General features: G+C 56.3%; 10 protein-coding genes across 10 annotated transcripts; 5 read left to right on the top strand and 5 right to left on the bottom strand.

The window, feature by feature from the left end:
* Positions 1 to 814: 814 nt before the first annotated feature.
* Positions 815 to 1644, bottom strand: J7T54_003062 (uncharacterized protein; the record flags this gene model as incomplete). Its single annotated transcript, XM_051506865.1, has 2 exons — positions 815 to 1529; positions 1580 to 1644. 2 exons carry the CDS (start codon positions 1642 to 1644, stop codon positions 815 to 817), a joined length of 780 nt encoding a protein of 259 aa, XP_051361777.1.
* A 438-nt stretch (positions 1645 to 2082) lies between these two features.
* Positions 2083 to 2627, top strand: J7T54_003061 (40S ribosomal S27; the record flags this gene model as incomplete). The annotated part of the gene is made up of 3 exons (XM_051506864.1): positions 2083 to 2085; positions 2330 to 2392; positions 2445 to 2627. 3 exons carry the CDS (start codon positions 2083 to 2085, stop codon positions 2625 to 2627), a joined length of 249 nt encoding a protein of 82 aa, XP_051361776.1.
* A 1437-nt stretch (positions 2628 to 4064) lies between these two features.
* Positions 4065 to 4772, top strand: J7T54_003060 (uncharacterized protein; the record flags this gene model as incomplete). Its single annotated transcript, XM_051506863.1, has 1 exon — positions 4065 to 4772. The coding sequence occupies one exon, from the start codon at positions 4065 to 4067 to the stop codon at positions 4770 to 4772; it is 708 nt and encodes a 235-aa protein (XP_051361775.1).
* Positions 4773 to 4987: 215 nt separating this feature from the next.
* On the bottom strand, positions 4988 to 7227 carry J7T54_003059 (uncharacterized protein; the record flags this gene model as incomplete). The annotated part of the gene is made up of 3 exons (XM_051506862.1): positions 4988 to 6140; positions 6263 to 6479; positions 6912 to 7227. The coding sequence occupies 3 exons, from the start codon at positions 7225 to 7227 to the stop codon at positions 4988 to 4990; spliced, it is 1686 nt and encodes a 561-aa protein (XP_051361774.1).
* A 1130-nt stretch (positions 7228 to 8357) lies between these two features.
* On the bottom strand, positions 8358 to 9406 carry J7T54_003058 (uncharacterized protein; the record flags this gene model as incomplete). Its single annotated transcript, XM_051506861.1, has 5 exons — positions 8358 to 8590; positions 8640 to 8900; positions 8969 to 9033; positions 9092 to 9182; positions 9229 to 9406. The coding sequence occupies 5 exons, from the start codon at positions 9404 to 9406 to the stop codon at positions 8358 to 8360; spliced, it is 828 nt and encodes a 275-aa protein (XP_051361773.1).
* Positions 9407 to 10260: 854 nt separating this feature from the next.
* J7T54_003057 (indole-3-pyruvate monooxygenase-like protein) lies at positions 10261 to 12220 on the top strand (the record flags this gene model as incomplete). The annotated part of the gene is made up of 2 exons (XM_051506860.1): positions 10261 to 10918; positions 10974 to 12220. 2 exons carry the CDS (start codon positions 10261 to 10263, stop codon positions 12218 to 12220), a joined length of 1905 nt encoding a protein of 634 aa, XP_051361772.1.
* Positions 12221 to 12471: 251 nt separating this feature from the next.
* Positions 12472 to 13959, top strand: J7T54_003056 (uncharacterized protein; the record flags this gene model as incomplete). Its single annotated transcript, XM_051506859.1, has 1 exon — positions 12472 to 13959. The coding sequence occupies one exon, from the start codon at positions 12472 to 12474 to the stop codon at positions 13957 to 13959; it is 1488 nt and encodes a 495-aa protein (XP_051361771.1).
* A 94-nt stretch (positions 13960 to 14053) lies between these two features.
* J7T54_003055 (uncharacterized protein) lies at positions 14054 to 14821 on the bottom strand (the record flags this gene model as incomplete). The annotated part of the gene is made up of 1 exon (XM_051506858.1): positions 14054 to 14821. The coding sequence occupies one exon, from the start codon at positions 14819 to 14821 to the stop codon at positions 14054 to 14056; it is 768 nt and encodes a 255-aa protein (XP_051361770.1).
* A 286-nt stretch (positions 14822 to 15107) lies between these two features.
* Positions 15108 to 15787, top strand: J7T54_003054 (uncharacterized protein; the record flags this gene model as incomplete). Its single annotated transcript, XM_051506857.1, has 2 exons — positions 15108 to 15165; positions 15234 to 15787. The coding sequence occupies 2 exons, from the start codon at positions 15108 to 15110 to the stop codon at positions 15785 to 15787; spliced, it is 612 nt and encodes a 203-aa protein (XP_051361769.1).
* Positions 15788 to 18192: 2405 nt separating this feature from the next.
* On the bottom strand, positions 18193 to 18921 carry J7T54_003053 (uncharacterized protein; the record flags this gene model as incomplete). Its single annotated transcript, XM_051506855.1, has 1 exon — positions 18193 to 18921. The coding sequence occupies one exon, from the start codon at positions 18919 to 18921 to the stop codon at positions 18193 to 18195; it is 729 nt and encodes a 242-aa protein (XP_051361768.1).
* Positions 18922 to 19864: the final 943 nt, after the last annotated feature.

Here is a 19864-nt window from a genome sequence, read left to right as displayed (position 1 = left end):
GGCTGTACCACGAGCCCAGATACCGTCTTTTTTGCCGCCCCTCTACATAATTGTCAAGCGCCGGGTCATCATCGCTGGAGAAGATGGCCGGATCGCTCGAGTTGAAGACCGAGGCGCCACTGGCTGTGCTGGGCCGGCGCGTCGCGCGTCGCTTCCTGGGGTTGTTGGAGAAGCTTTCCGTCTGCGCGTTCCAACTGACGGCAGGCAATGGAAGACGCGGTAATGAGGGTTCTTCTGCCATGGTCAGGTTGAAATAGGGGAAAGGATACTATCGCGAGCAGGAACAGCAAGTTGTTCGCACTATGTCAATGCGCTCGACGCGCCTGGGCGAAGAGCAGGCTGCGGGCGAGAGGTGGAGGGCTTTATGACGCCGGGCCACGCGACTGGACCCTGGATGTTCCTGTTAGGCCAGTACCGCACCTTCAAGGTTCCGCGCCAGAATCCCAAGCTCAACCACTGTGGGAATTGAGAAACAACCGATTAAATCGGCGTGCAAAGAAAGATACGAAATCATCCTCCCCCAAAATTAAGTTACAATGTCTTAGCATCAGTTTGGAGACCCAAAAGCCGACTCAGCTGAGATCTTCATGTTTGTCCGCCGTCACATGAAGTATCGAGCTAACAGCGACAGGGGCTGAAGTAAATAACCACTCCAGGGTCCAGGCCCACGTCATGCTTCACTGAATCACTGCACTTGCTGCGCGCATGCCGGCTTCGTACTACGCGCCACATGGCTTACTGCGACGCCGTGTCGCAGACAAGTGATTTGCCTTGCGGATTTGCCTTGCGGCGATCATGTATTATCCCGGGATGCTTAGTCCCAGTCGCTATCGTCGTCGTCCTGCCTGGACCTACCCACAGTCCCTGTTTTGATGCTCTTGCCCGCTAACCTGTCTTCCTCTGCGTCTTCCGCAGCGCGCCGCCTTTTGACCACCCTCATATCGGAGTCGGGCACTGCACCGACCTCCACGAGAATGTCATCGATCTTTTGCATGTTCGTCTTGACGCCTCCAATGGTGGCTAGTGTGACGACCTGCTTCACAATGTCCCCATTCTTGTATACCAGGATAGTCGGGCAGTTGCGGTCGGGGTAACCTTCGATCGCCTGGCTTGCTCGTATCTCACAGAATTTGATGTCCCCATACTCTTCTGCCGCTTGCCTCCACAGTTCTGACAGCACCCGCGACTCGACGTTGTTCCCCATGGACGAGGTCATGTTGACCAGCACCGGGCCGTTGTTGGAAGCGTCGGTGACGTCGCGCTGGTAGTCTGGTTTCGACAAAGGATAGACACTGCCGTGCATTGCCTTTTGTTGAAACTCGCTCAATTCCGCCATGCGCTTCTTCCTGTACTGCTCGAGGAATTCTTCGTCTTCGTCATCCTCTAGCTCGTCCAGTTCGTCGAGATCTTTGCCTTCCAAGCGGTTCTCGTGCGCAAGTCTTCTTCCCTCGAGAATTGCCTCTTCAATCATAGGCGTTGGACTCGGTGGCTTCTCGGGAATCACGCCCTGCTTCCGCAAAATGTCGTTCCTGGTGCCTGTCAGTACCCCGCGGTGGTGATGGAGGGGCACGCCACAAACCATTCTGTGTCGGCATCAGGGTCGTCTATAGGGACAGCAATGCGCTGGTCATTAGGTGCCGCCATGGTGATGAGTCACTGTGGTAAAAGGGAATTCCGAGGGCTGGTGAAAGTCTGGTTGATGTGCATGGCAAGCTCTGTCGCCCGCCCTTGGAGGCAACAGCTACATGCAATAGAGCATGCCCCAGAGCTGCATAACGTGCACAGGAGCAGTTGCCTTCATGCACAAGTGCATAAATTCGGGTCGATGATCCACCGATGCTGCCGGCGCCAATGATGATGCCCTCACGTGCCACCGGGCAGCTCAACCCTATGGCACTAGTCCACTTTTGTCAGATTTTTCGAGCTAGAGGCAAACGAGTGCCCCCTCCAGGCCACCGAACTTTTACTTGCCCCAACTCCTCACGCATCTCGCGAGCCTCGAAATCGTCGCCAAATTTCGCCAATCTACCACGACACTCGCAAGATCTCGCAGTCAATTCTTCCTCGAGTCAATCCGTCAAAATGGTAAGCGACGCAACTCCGCCAGACCTAAATTCCAAGCCGACGACGAAGTGCACGATCAAGATGGAAACTGGCCACCTCGACCCACGACGTCGATGAAATCTCAAATGGCCGACGCAAGCGACGACAAGCGCACCATTTTTTTGGGGACTTTTTCTATCTCGGCATACTGTCATCGGCTTGGGACCAGCTGCAAACAAACGCAAATACGATGGCACGAGCGTTATGCTGACGAAATATCTACCAGGTTCTCGCCGTCGATCTGTTGAACCCGGCTCCCGCCGCCGAGGCCAAGAAGCACAAGCTCAAGGTTGGTATCCCTCGAGAGCATCACCTCGTCATCCAACTAACCGCAGTGACAGACCCTTGTGCCCGCACCCCGCTCATTCTTCATGGACGTCAAGTGCCCCGGCTGCTTCACCATCACCACCGTCTTCTCGCACGCCCAGACCGTCGTCATCTGCCAAGGCTGCACCACCGTTCTCTGCCAGCCCACCGGTGGCAAGGCCCGTCTCACCGAGGGCTGCTCCTTCCGCAGGAAGTAAACGTGTCGCTCCCCTCTGATAGCGCGACGTGTTTCTTTCTTTGGGTACTTTACGATCTTACGGTATTCTCACGGGTGGTCATCTCGGATCTGCAACGTATCAACAACATGAAAGAAGCATTTTTCTGGACCACGGGCTCTCATGTCGTGTCCGTGTGAAGTGGTGTACTCTGTCAAAACGGGGAAACGGTTGCAGATAGACGATGGAACACCTCAAAACAACTGGGGCGTTTGGGAGGTCTCCGGATATCTTGCATGGCACATGAGTCTTTTCTCGTCTTTCCGTCAACGCGTCTTGTCCCAAAGGCCAACGCATCCTACAAAAAGCACTTGCATGGGAAAAGGGAGATGAAGATGGCATTTCACATGAGCGTTGAGCCTCGCGGCTTGCACGCGAGGAAGTGAAACCGCTGGTTGATCGCTACATACCCGGGTGCAGTAGGAGACGTGTACTGTGCTTGCGAATTCACTGGTTTCACAACTCGCTGGTTATGCTGATGTGCTTGGTGATGGATTCTCCCTAGGATGTGATGTGACATGTCAACGTCATACACTCATGACTCAGTCGGCGTAGATGCCCCAGACTGCCCGTCCTATATTTGATGTCTCGCGGTGCCGTATGTAGGACTTTGTATATTGCGGATACTGGACAGAATTTCACAACGGGACATGAGTCTGCTCTCGTCGAGGGGCCGTTCAGGGCCAGCAAGACGAGCAGCAGGCGCACCATGCCCAACTGACGCATGTCACTTTGCGCAGTCTGGTACTCATACCACTTGATGCGAAGCTCTAGGCCACTAAATAGTTTTAGAATGCACCACAGTTGGAACAAGCTGTAAAACATCACTACGCAACAAAAAAGGTGATCGCGTCCTCAAGCAACGTCTCTCACGAGCCTCATAGCAATCAGGTCCGTCTCCCTCCTTAATTCCCAGCTAATCAAGGCTTACCATTTACACGGCATCCATTAGCTATCAGTATCACGTGACACAAGGCACTTTACGCGAAACAGCCGCGTCGACGCGCACGTCAGGGTCGTTGTGGACCCACGCGAGCATCGTTCCTGCAAGTGCAAACCTCTAGACCCCAGCCCCTTCATGCAGTGCCCTGGTCCTCCTCATCTTCTTCTCGCTCTCGCCTCAGTGACGCAAGCAGAGAAAAGAACAATTTAACCCCGCCAGCACACGGACCATCTCCACTCTATTCTTTTCATTTCTTGCGACACTCACTCTTTCAAAAACATTTGACTGTGATTGAACTCCAACCCAGTTGTCCGGACGACGATAGCGGCTCAGCCTGAGACAGTCTGACGACACTGCATCCGACCATCCTGCCAGAATATAATTTTCCTTATCTTACCAATTTACACAACCACGACGGCACCATCGTGCGACAAGCAAGTTTCTTGGTCCATCACTAACTTGTTATCGACGACAAAATGTCCAACCCTCGAGTTAAGCGTCCTTTCGCCGGCGCAGCCGCCGACCCGTCTCAGCGCCAGATCACTTCCTTCTTCAGCAGCCGCGGCCAGTCGGGCGAGTCACCACCCGTCGAGTCGATCCGCGGACCTTCCCTGCCTGCGAACGTCGAAGCCAACCTGCTCAGCGTCGGCATGCGCGTGCGCAAGTCCGTACCGGAGGGCTACAAGACCGTTGGGCCCAGCGCCTTCAAGCTCTGGACAGACGACACCCGACCTTCCTCGCTCGGCGCACAGCAGCAGCATCCCAGGCCCCAGATGAAGAAGCCCACGCCTACCCTCTCACGAGCCACTTCGAGGGAACTGACACCTTTCTGCGGAATCAACAGTATTGGCGGCCTGAGCGAGCAGCCTGCCTCTTACTACGAGGACGAAGAGGAGGAACTTCCTGGGCTGGACGAGATTCCCGGCTTGACCATGTCCCAGGAGAGCAACGAGAGTACCGCCACGGATGCGAGCTCTCGCAAACGCTTCCTAGACGACGATGAGGAGGATGAAGACAATTATGAGGATCACGCGCGGAACTTGGGGGACTCGGTCAATGGCCGGATCGTGGCCGTTCCTCGCTCCCGCGTCAGGAAGGCCACCTCGTTCCAGCAAGATCAGGAGAACATGGCTATCGACAATGACTTTGACGATGCCGACTTTTTGGTGCACATGTCGGACTGATAAACTCTGTACGGGGAGGGGCTCTTCTGTTACATCACGTGTATTTGCTCTTTGTATGTGTTGCGAGGCGTTCAGGATGCCGTAAGTCTCGAGTCGAGCTTGTGGAGGATACCATTGCTTTTTTTTCTTTTTCTTTTTTTCTTCTACAGACTTCTGGGTAAAGGGGTTTTCGGATAATGGTCTTACACTTTTTGGAGTAATACAACAGAATATGCTTACATCCCCACAAAAGGTTCTCGAAACTCGAGAAGATCACGCTGTCCGTAGAACTCACCCACAACTGTCAGTATCATGTTGAGCGTAGCGCGCATGTTCATCCGCAGACGCAGTTTGGCCGCTTCCTCTGGGGATGGTTGGTCTTCTTGTTCAGCGTCCGCGTCGAGTTGTGCGAGGAGACGGGCCTTGACGTCGTCCACGGTCTCGTCAATCTGGCCTTCCTCTTCGTCTGAAGAGTTGGAGCCGATGTCCATGGCGACGTCTTCGTCTTCTTCCGATACTTCACCATCTTCGTGCTCGCTCGCTGGGAGCTCTTCCCTGGATGGTTTCTGGGGCGTGGGATATTGTTGCGCAGCGTTTTCAAGATCTGGATTTGTTCGCTTCTTTGTCTTGAGAGGGCCTTGCTGGACAGCGCCCTCCTCTTCTTCGTCGCTGCTGTTGTCAAGGTCCTCGTGAACGCCCAACTGCCCATCGTCGAGCTCGTCCCGTAAAGCTGCCATCTCTACCAGGCTACGTCCCAGTAGCACGGCTCGCTTTCCAAGGTCGCGCAGACAGCCAATCTCAGCGTAGTCTAGCTCGCCTCTCTCCGGCAAGCGCGCCAGGAGAGCCCACAGCCAGCGACTCGTGCGCTCCTCAATGTTGTACCCGTTCTGCAGAAACTTGCCGCCCAGCATGACGCGCAGTATGCTCAATATGGAGTCTTTGGTGAGGATGTGCATTTGGACGGGGTGCGGATCGGTGGCGCGCAGAAGCTTGGACCACACGGGTATCGTCGTTGAGCCCCGACCGAGGGGACCCGCCTCGAGGACGAGAGAAGGGGGTAGGCGAGACAGCGCATCGACGGATGGCTCCCTGCCAAGAAGTAGCCGCATCCTGTGGTATTGCGCAAGAAGAGAGGTAAAGTAGGCGTCGTGTATGGCTACCTCGGACGCTGCGTCCTCTTCGAGCGCCGGCGCATCCTCTTGATCCGAGTTGGGTGCACCAATGTAGGCACCGTCCTCGTACCAGCCTTTTGAATCATCTATGTCGCCGTCGCGAGAGTTTTGCGCGTAATCGTCGTCGTCCTCGTTCGTTTGTAGATCAGCCGGTAATCGCGGTCCGATCTGGACTTTGGGGGCGCGAAGAATGTGCGGTATAGACTCAGCTTGCTTCCTGTAGAGGTACTCACCATCAGCTTTCATGTCTGCAGGAAACTTTGTTCAAAACGTTCAGCATCATGCGAAATACAGTGCAACGGAGGGACGGGAGGAGAAGGGTAGGGAGGCGGAGCTTACCTCACGGAGCGCAGATACGCCATGGCCTCGGCGTCGTCCTCAAAGTCGGACTCTTCGCCCTCGGGAATAGTGGTGCGCGAGGCATAGCTGGAGAAAACATAGCGCTGGCCTGACGTCGGGTCTATGCTTGACTGCTGGTAGTTCTGTCGCGATCTTGAGTTGTGGTTACCGCGTGCGCGTTTGGGCGTCGGGTCGGAGATTTCGCCTTCGTCAAGATCTGCATGGTCGCGTTTGGAAGTCATGCTATGTCGATATGGTGGGTGGATAGATGCGGTATCCAAAATTGGCACAAGCTTGTCGCGATAGTTGAAGTCTTCAGCAGATGCAGCTCTCACACTCTTGTCCGAAAATGTTCAACGGAGTTGGCATGGTTTGTAGTTACGGCGTCCTAGATTGCGCTACCCTAGACATTAAAAGGCTCTGCTCTGATCGTGGAATCTCAATAGCTTGATACCAGTGACAAACTCGTTTCAAATTCACTGAGTACCGCAACATGCCGCATGCATGATTCTGAAAGGGTTATCTAACCTTGATTCCGTAAGATATCACCTTTCATTTATCAGGGATCAATGTGGATTTCAAGGCAGACAAGTTAGCTACTCCCGTCCGTCGTGGAATATGCGAAACACGCTTTCCGAGATCAACTCACGATCCGCGGGCTCCATGGCGAAGAGCGCAGCCGAGTAGTCGGAGCAATCCATCTTACGCCTCTTCCTTTCAGTTCCGCTCTGGCATTGGTCTTCATGGTGGCTAGCAGCGACCCCTGGCATGTCCATCCCCGTGAACATTGAGGATGGCTCACTCGAGCTGTCCAATATGGTCCCCTGGCCCATTAAATACCCATCGCTAGCATACTGTAAAGCACTCAGGTCGTCAAAGAATACATCTGAGCTGTTGGATGACTCGGACGAGGACGAGGCGTAGGTTGCCCGTGATGTGTGGGAGGCCAGAGCGAGGAAGTCCATCAGCCCCAGACTTAGCCATGAGGTTGACTCGCCGTTCCAAGGATCGAGCGATGGTGGAAGCGATACTGATAGGCTTCCTGGTTTCTCTTTCTGTATACGTGGTGGAAAGGGGACATGCGTTTCCGAGTAATTCCAGTAGTTTTCGGTCGCTTCTTCGTCCACGCGTAGTGGTTTGCTTGCTCGTCGTTGCTTGGCCCAGTACGGATTCAAGCTGCACAGTTTATTCGTTCGAGCGCAGTAGGAGCATGGCAACCTTGACTTGGAAGCTATACACAGGCCAGTACACGGTCAGTAACTACCTTGCTTCTCACAACGTCGCAGGACAAACACACTACCTGGCGAGTCGATGTTGGAGAGAGGCGCCTCATTTTGCTTCTGATTGATGATGAAACCATCACACGCCTTTTTCGACCGTCGGCACTGCTCGCACGAGTGATTTTGGCGTCTTTTCTCCATCAGGGGCGAACGCTCTTGAGGGAGTCGACTGTCACGCACAGATGTGTTGAAACAGCACGCAAGTTAGGCTGGCAACGGCCTCGACTACTATATACCGGTGCTCTTCCGCATGACATGTCCATATCGTGTGGATCTTGACGGGAGGATTCCGACATGCGGGGACGAGCCAGGCCCCATGGGGTAAAGGATATCACACCGGGACTCCGTGGGCGGGTTGCTCACAGCAAACCGTCGGTAGCATGTATCCCTGCACCAGTGACAGCTCAACTGGGAAATAACGTCCCGAGTGATTGGCCGCAGGGTATCCGTTCGCCGGGCAGCTCATGAGCATGAAGCTCGGCGAAAAGGATCTGCCAAAACAGGACATGCGGACACGAGGCTAGGGAAACTTACGCCTGCCCTTGACAGACTATCGGCGATAATAAGAAAGATCGACACCAGATTTCATTGCATGCGTCAAGAGCCGGGGGGGGGGTTCGTCCTGCTCAAAGGATTGGTAATGGGGTCATTGATGCTGAGTGACAGCTTACAGAGTCATTGAGTACTCGCTCGAGTTGGCCACGTACATGAAAATGGGTTAAATTTCTAGTTAGGTTCGGCGCGGCAGACCAACTCACGAGGCCCAAGAAGCTGCCGTTGCACAATGACTCGAGACACATCAGGCCATTCGTCGTCTAGACCTCACTCTTTCCATGCGTCCGGATGCTTCGACCAGGTACCAGGGTGGAGAGGTCTCCGAGCGGCAGAGCAAAAGGGAATTCGACCGACAGCAGCACCTGCGCGAAGAATATGTACCAGCCGAGCATGGACAGGGCGAAGAGCAAGCCACCCCCGGCATGCTGGAGCGTGAGCGACAAGTCCGCCTTGCCCTTGGAGGCGGCGAAGAAGGAAGCGGCCAAGCAGGCGACTTGAGATTTGTTAGCAGTCGCCCTCGCATTGTCAGATCACTCACTCACATGTCGGCACCAACAACGTCAAGATGCCCAGAAGAACCACATTCGTCCTCAGACTGGCGACGGCGAGGACGAAGCATATCATGGCCATGGCCACCAGGAAGAACGCAAAAGTAGCAAAGAACTGCGGCTGCTCAAGGCCATCAGCTGCGTTGCCAGTAGTCGAATAGGCTGCGTAGGCTCCGTATCCGGGCACAAGTGTTCCGCCGAGGGTGAGCCAGTATCCGCCAAAGATGAGGAAGACAACGGCGGGAAAGGTGTTTCCTGTACACGTGTGTGTCAGTCCATCTTGTCCATGCACCGTGCGCCAAAGACAACCTTGTGGGACGTACCAAGGATCCATTCCCCAATGCCACCCAGAACCATGAGAAGACCGCCTAGGAAGATGTACGAGGCGCTGGGCGAATTGTCAGTGGCTCGTATCTCCTCTGGTACGAATGCACGCAAAAGCTTACACGTTGGCTACTCCTGAGATCCCACCGGCGCCCTGCCAACCCAACAAGACCATCGAGAGAGGTGTCGTGGAGAGAATAAAGCCACCAAGGCCTATTAGTGTCAGCTATCATCCGGGAGCATCTAATTCAAGCCATACCAATCGGGGCCGGGTTGCCAAAGGTGGCTCGCAGCTTTCCTGACACCTGGTTCTTGGGACCGAGATAGAGCTGCTCGAACATCTCGGGGGTGATCGTCATGGCACCGGTCGTCCGCACACGGTCGAGGCCATCGTCACCATGGGAAGCAAGTGGCTTTGTGTTGCTGATGTCTGACATGATGATGAGGGGGATGAGGATCGGTGTTGCTGGAACTGCCTGATGACTGCCTGTTGTATATCGACCGAGTCTCAAGCTTTGCTTCTTCGTCCCCCGAGCGGATATGTTGTATTATATGAATGCCCGGAACGACAGCTGCCGGACAGATGGCTACATCGATGCGCTAGGACACTCTATCCCACTCCCCCCATACCCCGGATTGTTGCGTTCTGGGGAAGAGGAAGCATGGAGGCGTGCCGTGATATCCATGTCCCCTTTGACCGAGCAACACGACGGCAAAACGATCAATGACACGACCGTTCTCAGACATGATCTGCCCTTGCGTAGAATTTGCCATATTGTTGGTGCCCTCGCGATGCCTCATGAGTTTCCTGGAGGGTCCGTGTATGAGCGGTTCCGTTCCTCGACGATGGACAGTGCCTCGGTTCCGCCTTATTTCTGCCCTCAGCTCCACGCGCTAACGATCAATCTCAGCGTAGCAAAGCATTACGTGTAGGACGCAGGAAGCGTGGATCATGCTCCGCACCCTCGACAAGCTCCGAGCTGGCCATGCGGGGTATCCTGAGGCGGCCCGCCCGTCACTTGCTTGCTTGTGTCCGAGTGTACGGACGTATATGATGTTATGTGCGACCAGCAAACTATGATAGGTTTGCTCCCAGTGAGGGGGCGAAAGAGATGGAGACCACGGTGACCACCCCGTGTCCGCGTGCGGGTTCTCCTCGTCGACTCCCGGACCAATGTCGCCCGAGCGAAGACATGATGCACGTATAAAGGATTTACCAGAGTGCCCTAACACCCATCAAATAATCTCGCCCAGAACTTTCTCTCTTGGAAAGTTGACCTCGAATACAGCAATGGGTTCCGTATCGGCCGCGGACGAGGTGCCCTCGCACGTGCGTTGCGTGCCAGGCTCGGTCAACATCCATGTAGCCACGCAACCAAGCACGCCTCCCAAGGGCCCCATTGATCCGGACAAGGTTGCATCCACCATTGTCGAGCTAATCAATTCGGCCCTGGGGAAGCAGGACTTGTCGGGGCTTGCTGGTCTTTTTGTCGACAACGGATACTGGCGAGATCATCTGGCCCTGTCGTGGGCATTCCGGACGCCTTGCTCCCCCCAGGCGATCCAGAAATTCCTGCAGGACTCGGCCAAGTCGAGAGACGGGTTCCGACTGAAGAGCGTTTCCATCAACTCGACCTCAAAGGACCGTGCACCTCAGATCACCAAGCTCGACAATGAGGGCAAGGTCGATGGCGTGCGCTTCTTTATCGCCTTGGAGACGGCCATTGGTCGGGGCAGTGGCCTGATTAGGGCAACACAAGACAATGGCCAGTGGAAGATATACACAGTGTACACTCGCCTCGACGAGATCAAGGGCCACGAGGAGGCCCTACATCAGAGACGACCTCGCGGCGTCGATCATGGCGGGCACCCAGGACGCAAGAACTGGGCCGAGAGGCGACAAGAGGAGTCCAACTTTTTGGACAAGGACCCAACTGTCCTGATCGTCGGTGAGTAGGGGGGTAGGACCCTTGATTGAAATCACCATAGCTGACCTCTTCCAAGGCGCCGGACAGGCTGGCCTCACCGCTTCAGCGCGTCTCAAGATGCTCGGTATCCCTGCCCTCATGATCGACTCCAACGCCCGCATTGGCGACAACTGGCGCAAGCGCTACCACCAGCTCGTCCTCCACGACCCCGTTTGGTACGACCACCTGCCCTACATGCCGTTCCCTGCGCAGTGGCCCGTCTTCACGCCCAAGGACAAGCTCGCCGACTTTTTCGAGGCGTACGCGAAGCTCCTCGAGCTCGACGCGTGGACAAGCACTGAACTCGTCAAGACCGAGTGGGACGCCGCGACCAAGACCTGGAGTGTCACCGTCAAGAGGGCAAAGGCGGACGGCACGAGCGAGACGAGGACGCTGCACCCCAAGCACCTGATCCAGGCCACAGGCCACTCTGGCAAGAAGAACGTGCCCGACCTCCCGGGTGCGGCGGATTTCCAGGGCCACCGCCTGTGCCACTCGTCCGAGTTCCCCGGCGCCCGCCAGGACGGCCAGGGAAAGAAGGCCGTGGTCGTCGGCTCGTGCAACTCGGCCCACGACATTGCGCAGGATTTCCTCGAAAAGGGCTACGACGTGACCATTGTGCAGCGCTCCAGCACGCACGTCGTCTCGAGCAAGGGCATCACCGATATTTCGAACAAGGACCTATACTGCGAAGGTGGCCCACCCGTCGACGACGCAGATATGCTGGTTCACGGCCTGCCGACCTCTGTGCTCAAGGCGGCGGAGCGCGCCACGCGCCGAAAGCACGAGGAACTCGACAGCGAGATGCTCGCGGGTCTGGCCAAGGCTGGCTTCAAGGTCGACAAGGGACCCGACGACGCGGGTCTCATGTTCAAGTACTTGCAGCGCGGCGGCGGCTACTACATTGACGTGGGCGCGAGCGCGCTCATCGCGTCGGGCGACATCAAGGTTAAGCAGGGCCAGGAGATTGCGCGCGTGCTGCCCAACGGACTGCAGTTCGCCGACGGGTCCACCCTCGAGGCGGACGAGATTGTGCTGGCGACGGGGTACCAGAACATGCGGACGCAGACGCGCCTCATGTTTGGCGACCACGTGGCCGACAAGGTGGACGAGGTCTGGGGCTTGAACGAGGAGGGCGAGTTTAGGACCATCTGGCAGCACAGCGGCCACCCGGGCTTCTGGTTCCATGGCGGCAATCTCGCGCTCTGTCGCTACTATTCCAAGCTGCTCGCGCTGCAGATCATGGGGCTAGAGGCAGGCCTGTACAAGGAGGGCGAGATTTAGGAGGAGGGCCAGATGCCATAATGAAAAGATACTCAATGTGACTAAAGTCTTTTCCGTACGTAGCAAAAAGATCTTCAAACGAGAAGAGGTGTTCTGAGATTACAATTGTCGTCGAGATGCAGGTGATGGATGATGTGAAGTGACCTCAATTGTGACCCACAAAAGTTTGGAGAGGTAATTGATGGAACTCTGCCTTCTTGCTCCCCTCGACATCACCACCTCGCCAACTTGAACCCAATGCGCAACCGAATATGAGAGCGGCACTCACGCGCCGCGCGGCGCAATCCTCTCCAGCGTCCCCTCGCTGTGTACAATGCCTCCAGCGCAGACGGCATAGCACCTACAACCACTTCATCACGCAGAACGAGCGATCCCCCGAGCCAGGCGCCATCCGTCTCGCCGTCAAAGACAACATTGCCACGTTCAATCTGCCGACATCATGCGCGTCCTCGATCCTAGCCGAGCACCCGTCGCCCTACGAAGCAACCATTGTACAGCAGCTGCGAGAACATGTCAACGCACATGTGGTGGGCAAGACGAACATGGACGAGTTTGGCATGGGCTCGCACTCTCTCAACTCTGCCCACGGCCCCGTCCGCAACCCCGCGGGCCAGGACCTCTCCACAGGTGGCAGCTCCGGAGGCAGCGCTGTGGCCGTCCAGGTCGACGACGCGGACATTGCCCTGGGCACGGACACAGGAGGCTCTGTGCGCCTGCCGGCGGCCTGGATAGGCTGCGTGGGCTACAAGCCTAGCTACGGCATGCTCTCGCGGTACGGCGTCGTCCCCTACGCCAACTCGCTCGACACAGTCGGTCTCCTCGCGCGCGCCACGACGCCCATCCGCGCCTCCATCTTTGACAGCAGCATCTACCAGCTCACCGACCCAAAAGACCCGACGTGCCTGTCTCTCAAAACCCGGCAACGCTGCATAAAAGTCACGCCAGTTACGCTCCCTGATCTGTCCGACGTCACGATTGGCCTTCCCCTCGAGTACAATATCGCTGAGCTAGACCCGTCCATCCGCAGCGCCTGGAGCCAGACGGCCGAGCTACTTGCCGCCAATGGTGCTACCGTCGTTCCCGTATCCCTACCCACCACACCCGAGGCGCTGTGCGCATACTACGTCCTCGCGCCAGCAGAAGCCTCCTCCAACCTCGCAAAGTACGACGGCGTCCGCTACGGTGTGCGCAGCACCACCTCCGACGCCGCAGGCGACACGCTCTACTCGGAGACCCGGGGCGTCGGGTTCGGCGACGAGGTCAAGAGGAGGATCCTCCTCGGGACATATACGCTCAGCTCGGACGCGATTGACAACTACTTCCTGCAGGCGCAGCGGGTACGAAGGCTGGTGCAGAGAGACTTTGATCGTGTGTTTAGGTTGGCCAGTCCGCTCCACGAGCCCGTGCAGTTTGACCTGAGTGACATGCCCGACACGACGGATCTGCAGGACAAGACGGGCCCGGCGCAGGTGGACTTCTTGCTGTGTCCTACGGCCCCGACGTGTCCGCCCAGGGTGGAGGATGTCAAGACGCGGGGCAGCGTGGCCTCGTACGTGAATGATGTGTTTACGGTTCCGGCGAGTCTGGCTGGTCTACCGGCTGTGAGCGTCCCCGTGCGCTCGCAGGACCAAGGGACGGCGAAGCACGGCGTGCCGGCGAGCATGCAGATCATCGGGCAGTACTGGGACGACCGCCGGATGCTGGCTCTCGCGGAATTGATGGAGAGACTGGGTGTATGAGTGTATCGCATAATCGTATTCAACACATGTATATAAAGTGCATGTATAATGGGTATCATTAGGTATCGTAACATCGTTTCGTCTGCCGCAGCCATCAAGTACTACCCCTCCGTCTCTGATCGTCATCCACGTCCATGTCCTCGCGCGCTTCGACCTCGCCTTCGCTGCGATCGGCATCCTCGCCGTTGCCATTCACTTCTTCTGGCTGCGAACCACCACCTTCCTCCTCCCCATTCTCCTCCTCGTCCTCTTCATCGAGCATATGCTGGAGAGGGCTGATCCTCTCCTCGAGCTGGCCCAGATCCTCGAGTATCTCCCTCTTGGGCATCTTCCACAGACTCGTCGCGCAGATACGGTCCTTGGTCAGGAGGTCGTCCACAAACTCGTCGATATACGTCAGCGACGTGCCCTGCCGATTCTTCCGCCGTAGCTTCCGCCTGTCCTCGAGGTACGGCTCCAGCTTGGCGTAGACGTCCTTGGCCGGCCGCGTGAGCCGGAGGTAGAAGCACGCCAGCGCCCGGAGGTACTTGAACTTCTCGCCGCCGTAGGCCAGGTACATGTCCAGGATGGCCTCACTCGGCGCCAGCTCCAGGAGCTTGAAGGCCAGGCAGAGGAACGGGGAGGGACGCTGTGTCCCGCCGAGCGTGCCGGCCACAAAGGAGACGTGGTCCACTACGCGATCGACAATGTCCGCCTCGTTGAGCGCGAAGCACTGCTCCTTGTAGAAGTAGGAGTCGACGATGCGGTCCTTGACGGCCTTTTCCATAATCGTCGCGGGGTTGAGACCGTTGGGCGCGAGCGAGGCGGAGCTGCCGCGCTCATCGAGGAAGCGACGGGCGTCGACTTGGACAGAGTCCGACATGATGGGCTATCGGTGGTCGCTGTTCGCTGTCGGATACGGGGAGGTGTGTGCGCACGCGTTTCGAGGAGTGAATGTGTGGGGTGTGGCGTCGCAAGTTTCTTCTATCCATCGCCAGCCGTTCCAAGATGCGCCATGCAAAAAGTGCAGGGTAGGTTCGTTGCCCCGTCAACAGAGTCAACAAGGCACATGCATGAAGCAGCGCCCTCCACGTAATGTCATATCATGTACTAACATCTTCAACAAAAACCTTTACATATTGCTACAGCCAGCCGGTTCATCAATCAAGATGCGCAGGATACTCCTCACGTCGTCGCAAGTCTCTGTGCTGGTCACCAGCCTTGTCGGTACGTTTGTTGCACGAGAAGCGGGCGCGAGCAACCCATTCCAGGCAGAAAGACTGACAAGTTCACAGTGATTTCGTGCACCTTTGCCCTCTTCCTGAGCGGCTATGTGATTCAACAACGGACACTACGAGATCTACGGTCTGCGATCAAGCCACGAGCACCACGACCAAAGCCACCACAGACCTACCTGCCCGCCAAGTTTCGCAAGAACACGCGCACACTGGAGGATGGAACGATAATAGAAGTGGAGGGCGACGCCGAGGCCAGCGAAAGCCAGCAGATGCAGCGAGAAGTCATCGTCGAAGTAGCACCAACAATGCCAGAACCGGTGGCGCAACAACAGGTGGCAGCACTGCTGCGGCAGCATGGGGTCGAGAACGCCAACCCGTCCTCAAGTCACCGCCACCACGATCAAAGTGAGGTGCCCTCCAACAAGCTAGCCATGCTCGAGGCACTCAAGTCGCAGGCGGCGCAGAAGTCGTGGGCGGTAGACCACCCGGATCCCATGGCCAACAGCAAGGTGCCCGTCACCAGGGCGGAGAGGAGACGGCTGATCAAAGAGGAGATTCACCGACTGTCGCAGCCAGACGAGCAGGTGTACTACCAAAGGAGGCTGTGGTAGGGCGCTCGTGTGGGTGCGTGATGCATGCGGCGCGGGCTTCATGGGATGGTGCATTTCTTGGGATATCTGGCGCATGATGTTCGTCTTGGAATCTACAATGATAGGTGTCAATGATGGTGAATGCCTGATTTTTGCTGCAAGGGACTTCGGAGTGATCCTGAACAAGGCATCACAAACTGGGCGGACGGCTGGACCAAAATGCGATGCAACCCTTCAGGTCCGTCGATAAGGCAGCCTCCTGCACGGCAACTGGACAGGTCAAATCTGTCTTCAAGGACCGGCATTTCAATTGGACGCGCGGTCTGCCAGTCAGGCTCGGCGAGTGCCTCTGCCATGACGACAGTTATAGTGGTTGCATGAACACAGGATCCTGAAAGGCTGGAACAGCCTGTTTCACGTTTTCAACGCCAGGTCAAGACGAGGCTAAGGTCGGCACACCCGCCATGCTGACGCCACGGCCGTGAGACGAGGCGTCTTGCTTCACACGCCAGTCTCTCTAGACAGTCTGGATCGGTCACCGGTTTCGAAACATTTGTGCTGGCCGGTGGAGAACCGCAGCTGTCAGTGTCAAACAGGGTCTCCGTGGAAGCTAGCGAGCCGAGAAAGTGGCTGCTGACCTGGGTCCTGGCGAGCGACGTGATCCGTGATCCGTACGCACGTTGGCTGATCGTGATCGAGCACGGAGCAACGTGCCCGGAACATGCCTTGATTGTAGCAAAGGCCAAGATGAACTAACCCACTCTGAATTTCCTCTCTGCCCGTGAACGCCTTTGTAGCAAGGACAATTCTGATGCGCGACCCGCTCGAGTGCCAACCAATGATTGACTGCACTGGACGCATCTGGGAAGCTCGATTGAAGTTGGTGGGGGACAGACCTGCAAAGCAGGGCAGATGCAGTAGAGCCAATAGTTGCATGTTGGGGTTATATGTGGAGGGCGCATACGGGAAATTACATTCAGCATCTTCTTCATCATCGGTGCATCACCATCATCGTCGTCGCATCATGAGAAATTCACGAGGGGAGGCGACTGAGACATTTTGACACGGTCCAGGACTCTCGTGGTCAAGGACCGCGTTCCAGCCCACCCGTGCACGTCGCACGCCTAATCACGCCGTGACCGTGAAGACGTGTTTTCACCTTCACTCGGAGATCCCAGGCCCCCAAGGAATGTGGACGCGGGGGCTTTTGCGTGATGGCGTCGCATTCGGATGGGGCCCGAAGGTTATCGCCTCCCCCCTGGCGATAGCAGGCTAGCCCAGCTGCTACCACGCGCAGAGATATAATCTCCTAATATCGGACGGCTGCAGGAATCACCAATGATGCTGCATATACACAGTATAGCACATGGAGGTGATATAATAAAGATTGAATGGAGCGTCGACTTCGAGTGAGTGATGCCGTGCCTGGATTTGAACTGGAAACGGGCGCTAAGGTCCGTTCAGGTATCAGTGCTGCACGGCAGTGGCTACAGGGCACACGTGGACGAAATTGGGCAGGACAGGGGGTCATCCTGGACCTTCACATACGTGCGCAGCGAAAGTACGTACGTAGGTACATTTTCCGAATTCTCCTCCCCAGATCCCTGAGAATGCGCAATGCCATCATCAATCATCGTCTCCGGCTGACTCACAGGGTCCAGTCGCGCGGCTGCATTTTCCACCCCTTCACACTTCACGCAGAGCATGCCAGCATAGTGACGTACCGCGGCAGCCAAGTGTTCGTGGTGGCTCTGCCCAGCCCAGTGCCAAGTGCGACTCCATCACGGCAGCCTCGTAAAGGAAAGCACAGCCAAGCCTGTGGAGTGCGAAATGACGGATGCCGCGTCGGAGGACGATCTGGGCCTCGTGGGCCTCGTCCTTGGACACGTTCCGAATGCCGAGAGATGCGAAACCGAACAGTCTGTTCCCACACAGAAGATGTTGTCGCTTCTTTTTTTTTCGCACGCTATTTTCGGAGTGTCCGTGAGCACTTTGAACGAGTAGTACAAACTCCACATGGAAGAGTAGCTGGCAAAGTCACATATTCACAGAATTAGATGATCAATAAGTGAGCTCGTCCATTCTTGTTGGAGCAAAGGTGTTGACTATGGATTACAAGGAGATAAAAGTATGTGTCTCGTAAAAGAAGGCCTCCCCCTCGTATATCCCCCGTATAACAGAAAGACCACTGCCTGTGGTGGTTGGTATCGTGGTAAAACAGAAAAACATGCCCCGTGGCCCAGAATCCCAGTCTTTTGATATCATCCCATGCATGCCCTATGCATAATGATGCCAGTACTCCGTGCTTGAAAACCAATAGCAAGATAATGAAAGACCATAGTTGTATGTTGTGACAAGGCCAAATGAAACATGATGAAAAGAATAAGGTCCGTGTTGGAGAGTAATGTCGTGTGTGTATGGAAGCATCACACCGACGCTTCGGCATCGACCTCCTCCTGGCGGAAGACAATGCCTCGTCGTTTCCAGCCACCCCTCTTGACAAAGTCCTCGACGGTGTTGAGCTTCTTCATAGTGGGTCGCTGGATGGCGGCCGGCGTTGAGACGGCGCGCTTGTAGCTAAAGTTGGGCGTGTCCATGACGGAGATCCTGTTCCCGTCATCCTCCTCCTCCTCGGCGGCGGGCGTGGAGAGACCCTCCATGGTCCGGACGGTCTGGATGGTCGACTCGGACCACCTCGACTGCACGGCTGGCCGCTGTGCTTGCTGGCGGAAGAAGAAGTAGTCCGTCGCGGCATCCGGTGCTGCGTCGGTGGAGCACGCGTCCTCTGCTGGGCTCGCGTGTGGTGGCATCTCCATGACGAACTGGTTCAGGTCCACGTCGTCGTCGCCTTCCTCCTCTGCGTCGTCGAAGCTGTCCCCATCGCTGTCCTCGACAGCAACGTCGTATGTGGGTTGTTGTGGCGAGAGTGTCCGTTTGAAGGGCCTCTCATGTAACCTAGGTGGTGCTGTTTGATATGCGTTGCCAGAGTGTTGTGATCGAGGAATGATGGCGGTCACGACTGAGGCAGTCGAGTCGGAGGACAGAGAGCAGCCTGAGAGCGTTGACCCTGAGAAGGAGATTTTGCGAATGTGGAGGTCGCGAGGACGTTTTAAGTCCTTGCGCTTCTGCGAAAAGCTGTGGCCGAGGACGTGCATCTTATCGACTGCCAGTTGATGTGTCACCGTCAATGTCGTGTAAGTGATATAAATCCTGTGCTGGTATGCGGGTCGAGAATATTGAGCGTGGTCGAGGGTGATGTTTTAGTGATCGAGTTTGGTAGTAGGTATTAGATCTCGACACTCCAGTTGCATGTACAACAATAGATGACTCGAGACGGCAGCTGCAGCTGAATGAATGGGAGGGACCACGATGCTATATACAGACAGGCCAGGCAGCCTAGACAGCGGGCGGCCGGACATTGTGGAGTGGGTGACCGCTGCGAGACCGAAGTGGTGGGTGTGGATACCCTCAGCCAAGAAGTGAGTGGGTGTGCCTGTGTGCGTGCGTGCGTGCGCCCACCCCGCCGATGCCGAGCCAGATGATGAGAAGATGACTTGGCGTCCTGGGTTCCAGTTAATCATCACCACAGTAGGGAAAAAGAAAAAACTTCAGTTCTGGCAGTGCTTGGCTGGCAGTGGGCGGTCACCTGCTGGGCTCACCCCTGCTTGTCTGGCTATTAACCATTGCGCTAGCAGTGGCCGTGAGCTTCGGGACGTCGTGATTTGCAAAGACGGACGTCATGATGTTTCGTGCCTGTGTGCAGTTTGGGCTTGTTTCTCATGCCCGGCAGCCCGACCGACACTCTGGGTCTCGCTGGCATTTCAAAGGCGTCACTTGCATTGACGAGCGTTTAATTGTTTTGATAGCATCACTAGTGAGCATCCTCGCGTCGACGCGTAAAGAGAGTGCGCCAGTGTGCGTTGTCGTGTGTTGGGTTGTTTTCGTGCACTGAGACACTCATGTGCATGTCTGTTTCTGTTTCTGTTTCTGTTTCTGTTTCTGTTTCTGTTTCTGTTCCTGCGCCTGTGCCTGTGCCTGTGCCTGTGCCTGTGCCTGTGCCTGTGCCTGTGCCTGTGCCTGTGCCTGTGCCTGTGCCTG

Source organism: Emericellopsis cladophorae (assembly GCF_022114955.1).
Source record: "Emericellopsis cladophorae strain MUM 19.33 chromosome Unknown NODE_26_length_287487_cov_117_473679, whole genome shotgun sequence".
In the NCBI taxonomy this organism is placed as follows: Eukaryota; Fungi; Ascomycota; class Sordariomycetes; order Hypocreales; family Bionectriaceae; genus Emericellopsis; species Emericellopsis cladophorae.
Note: the sequence above shows the minus strand (reverse complement) of the source record. Positions and strands in the feature narration are given on the sequence as shown.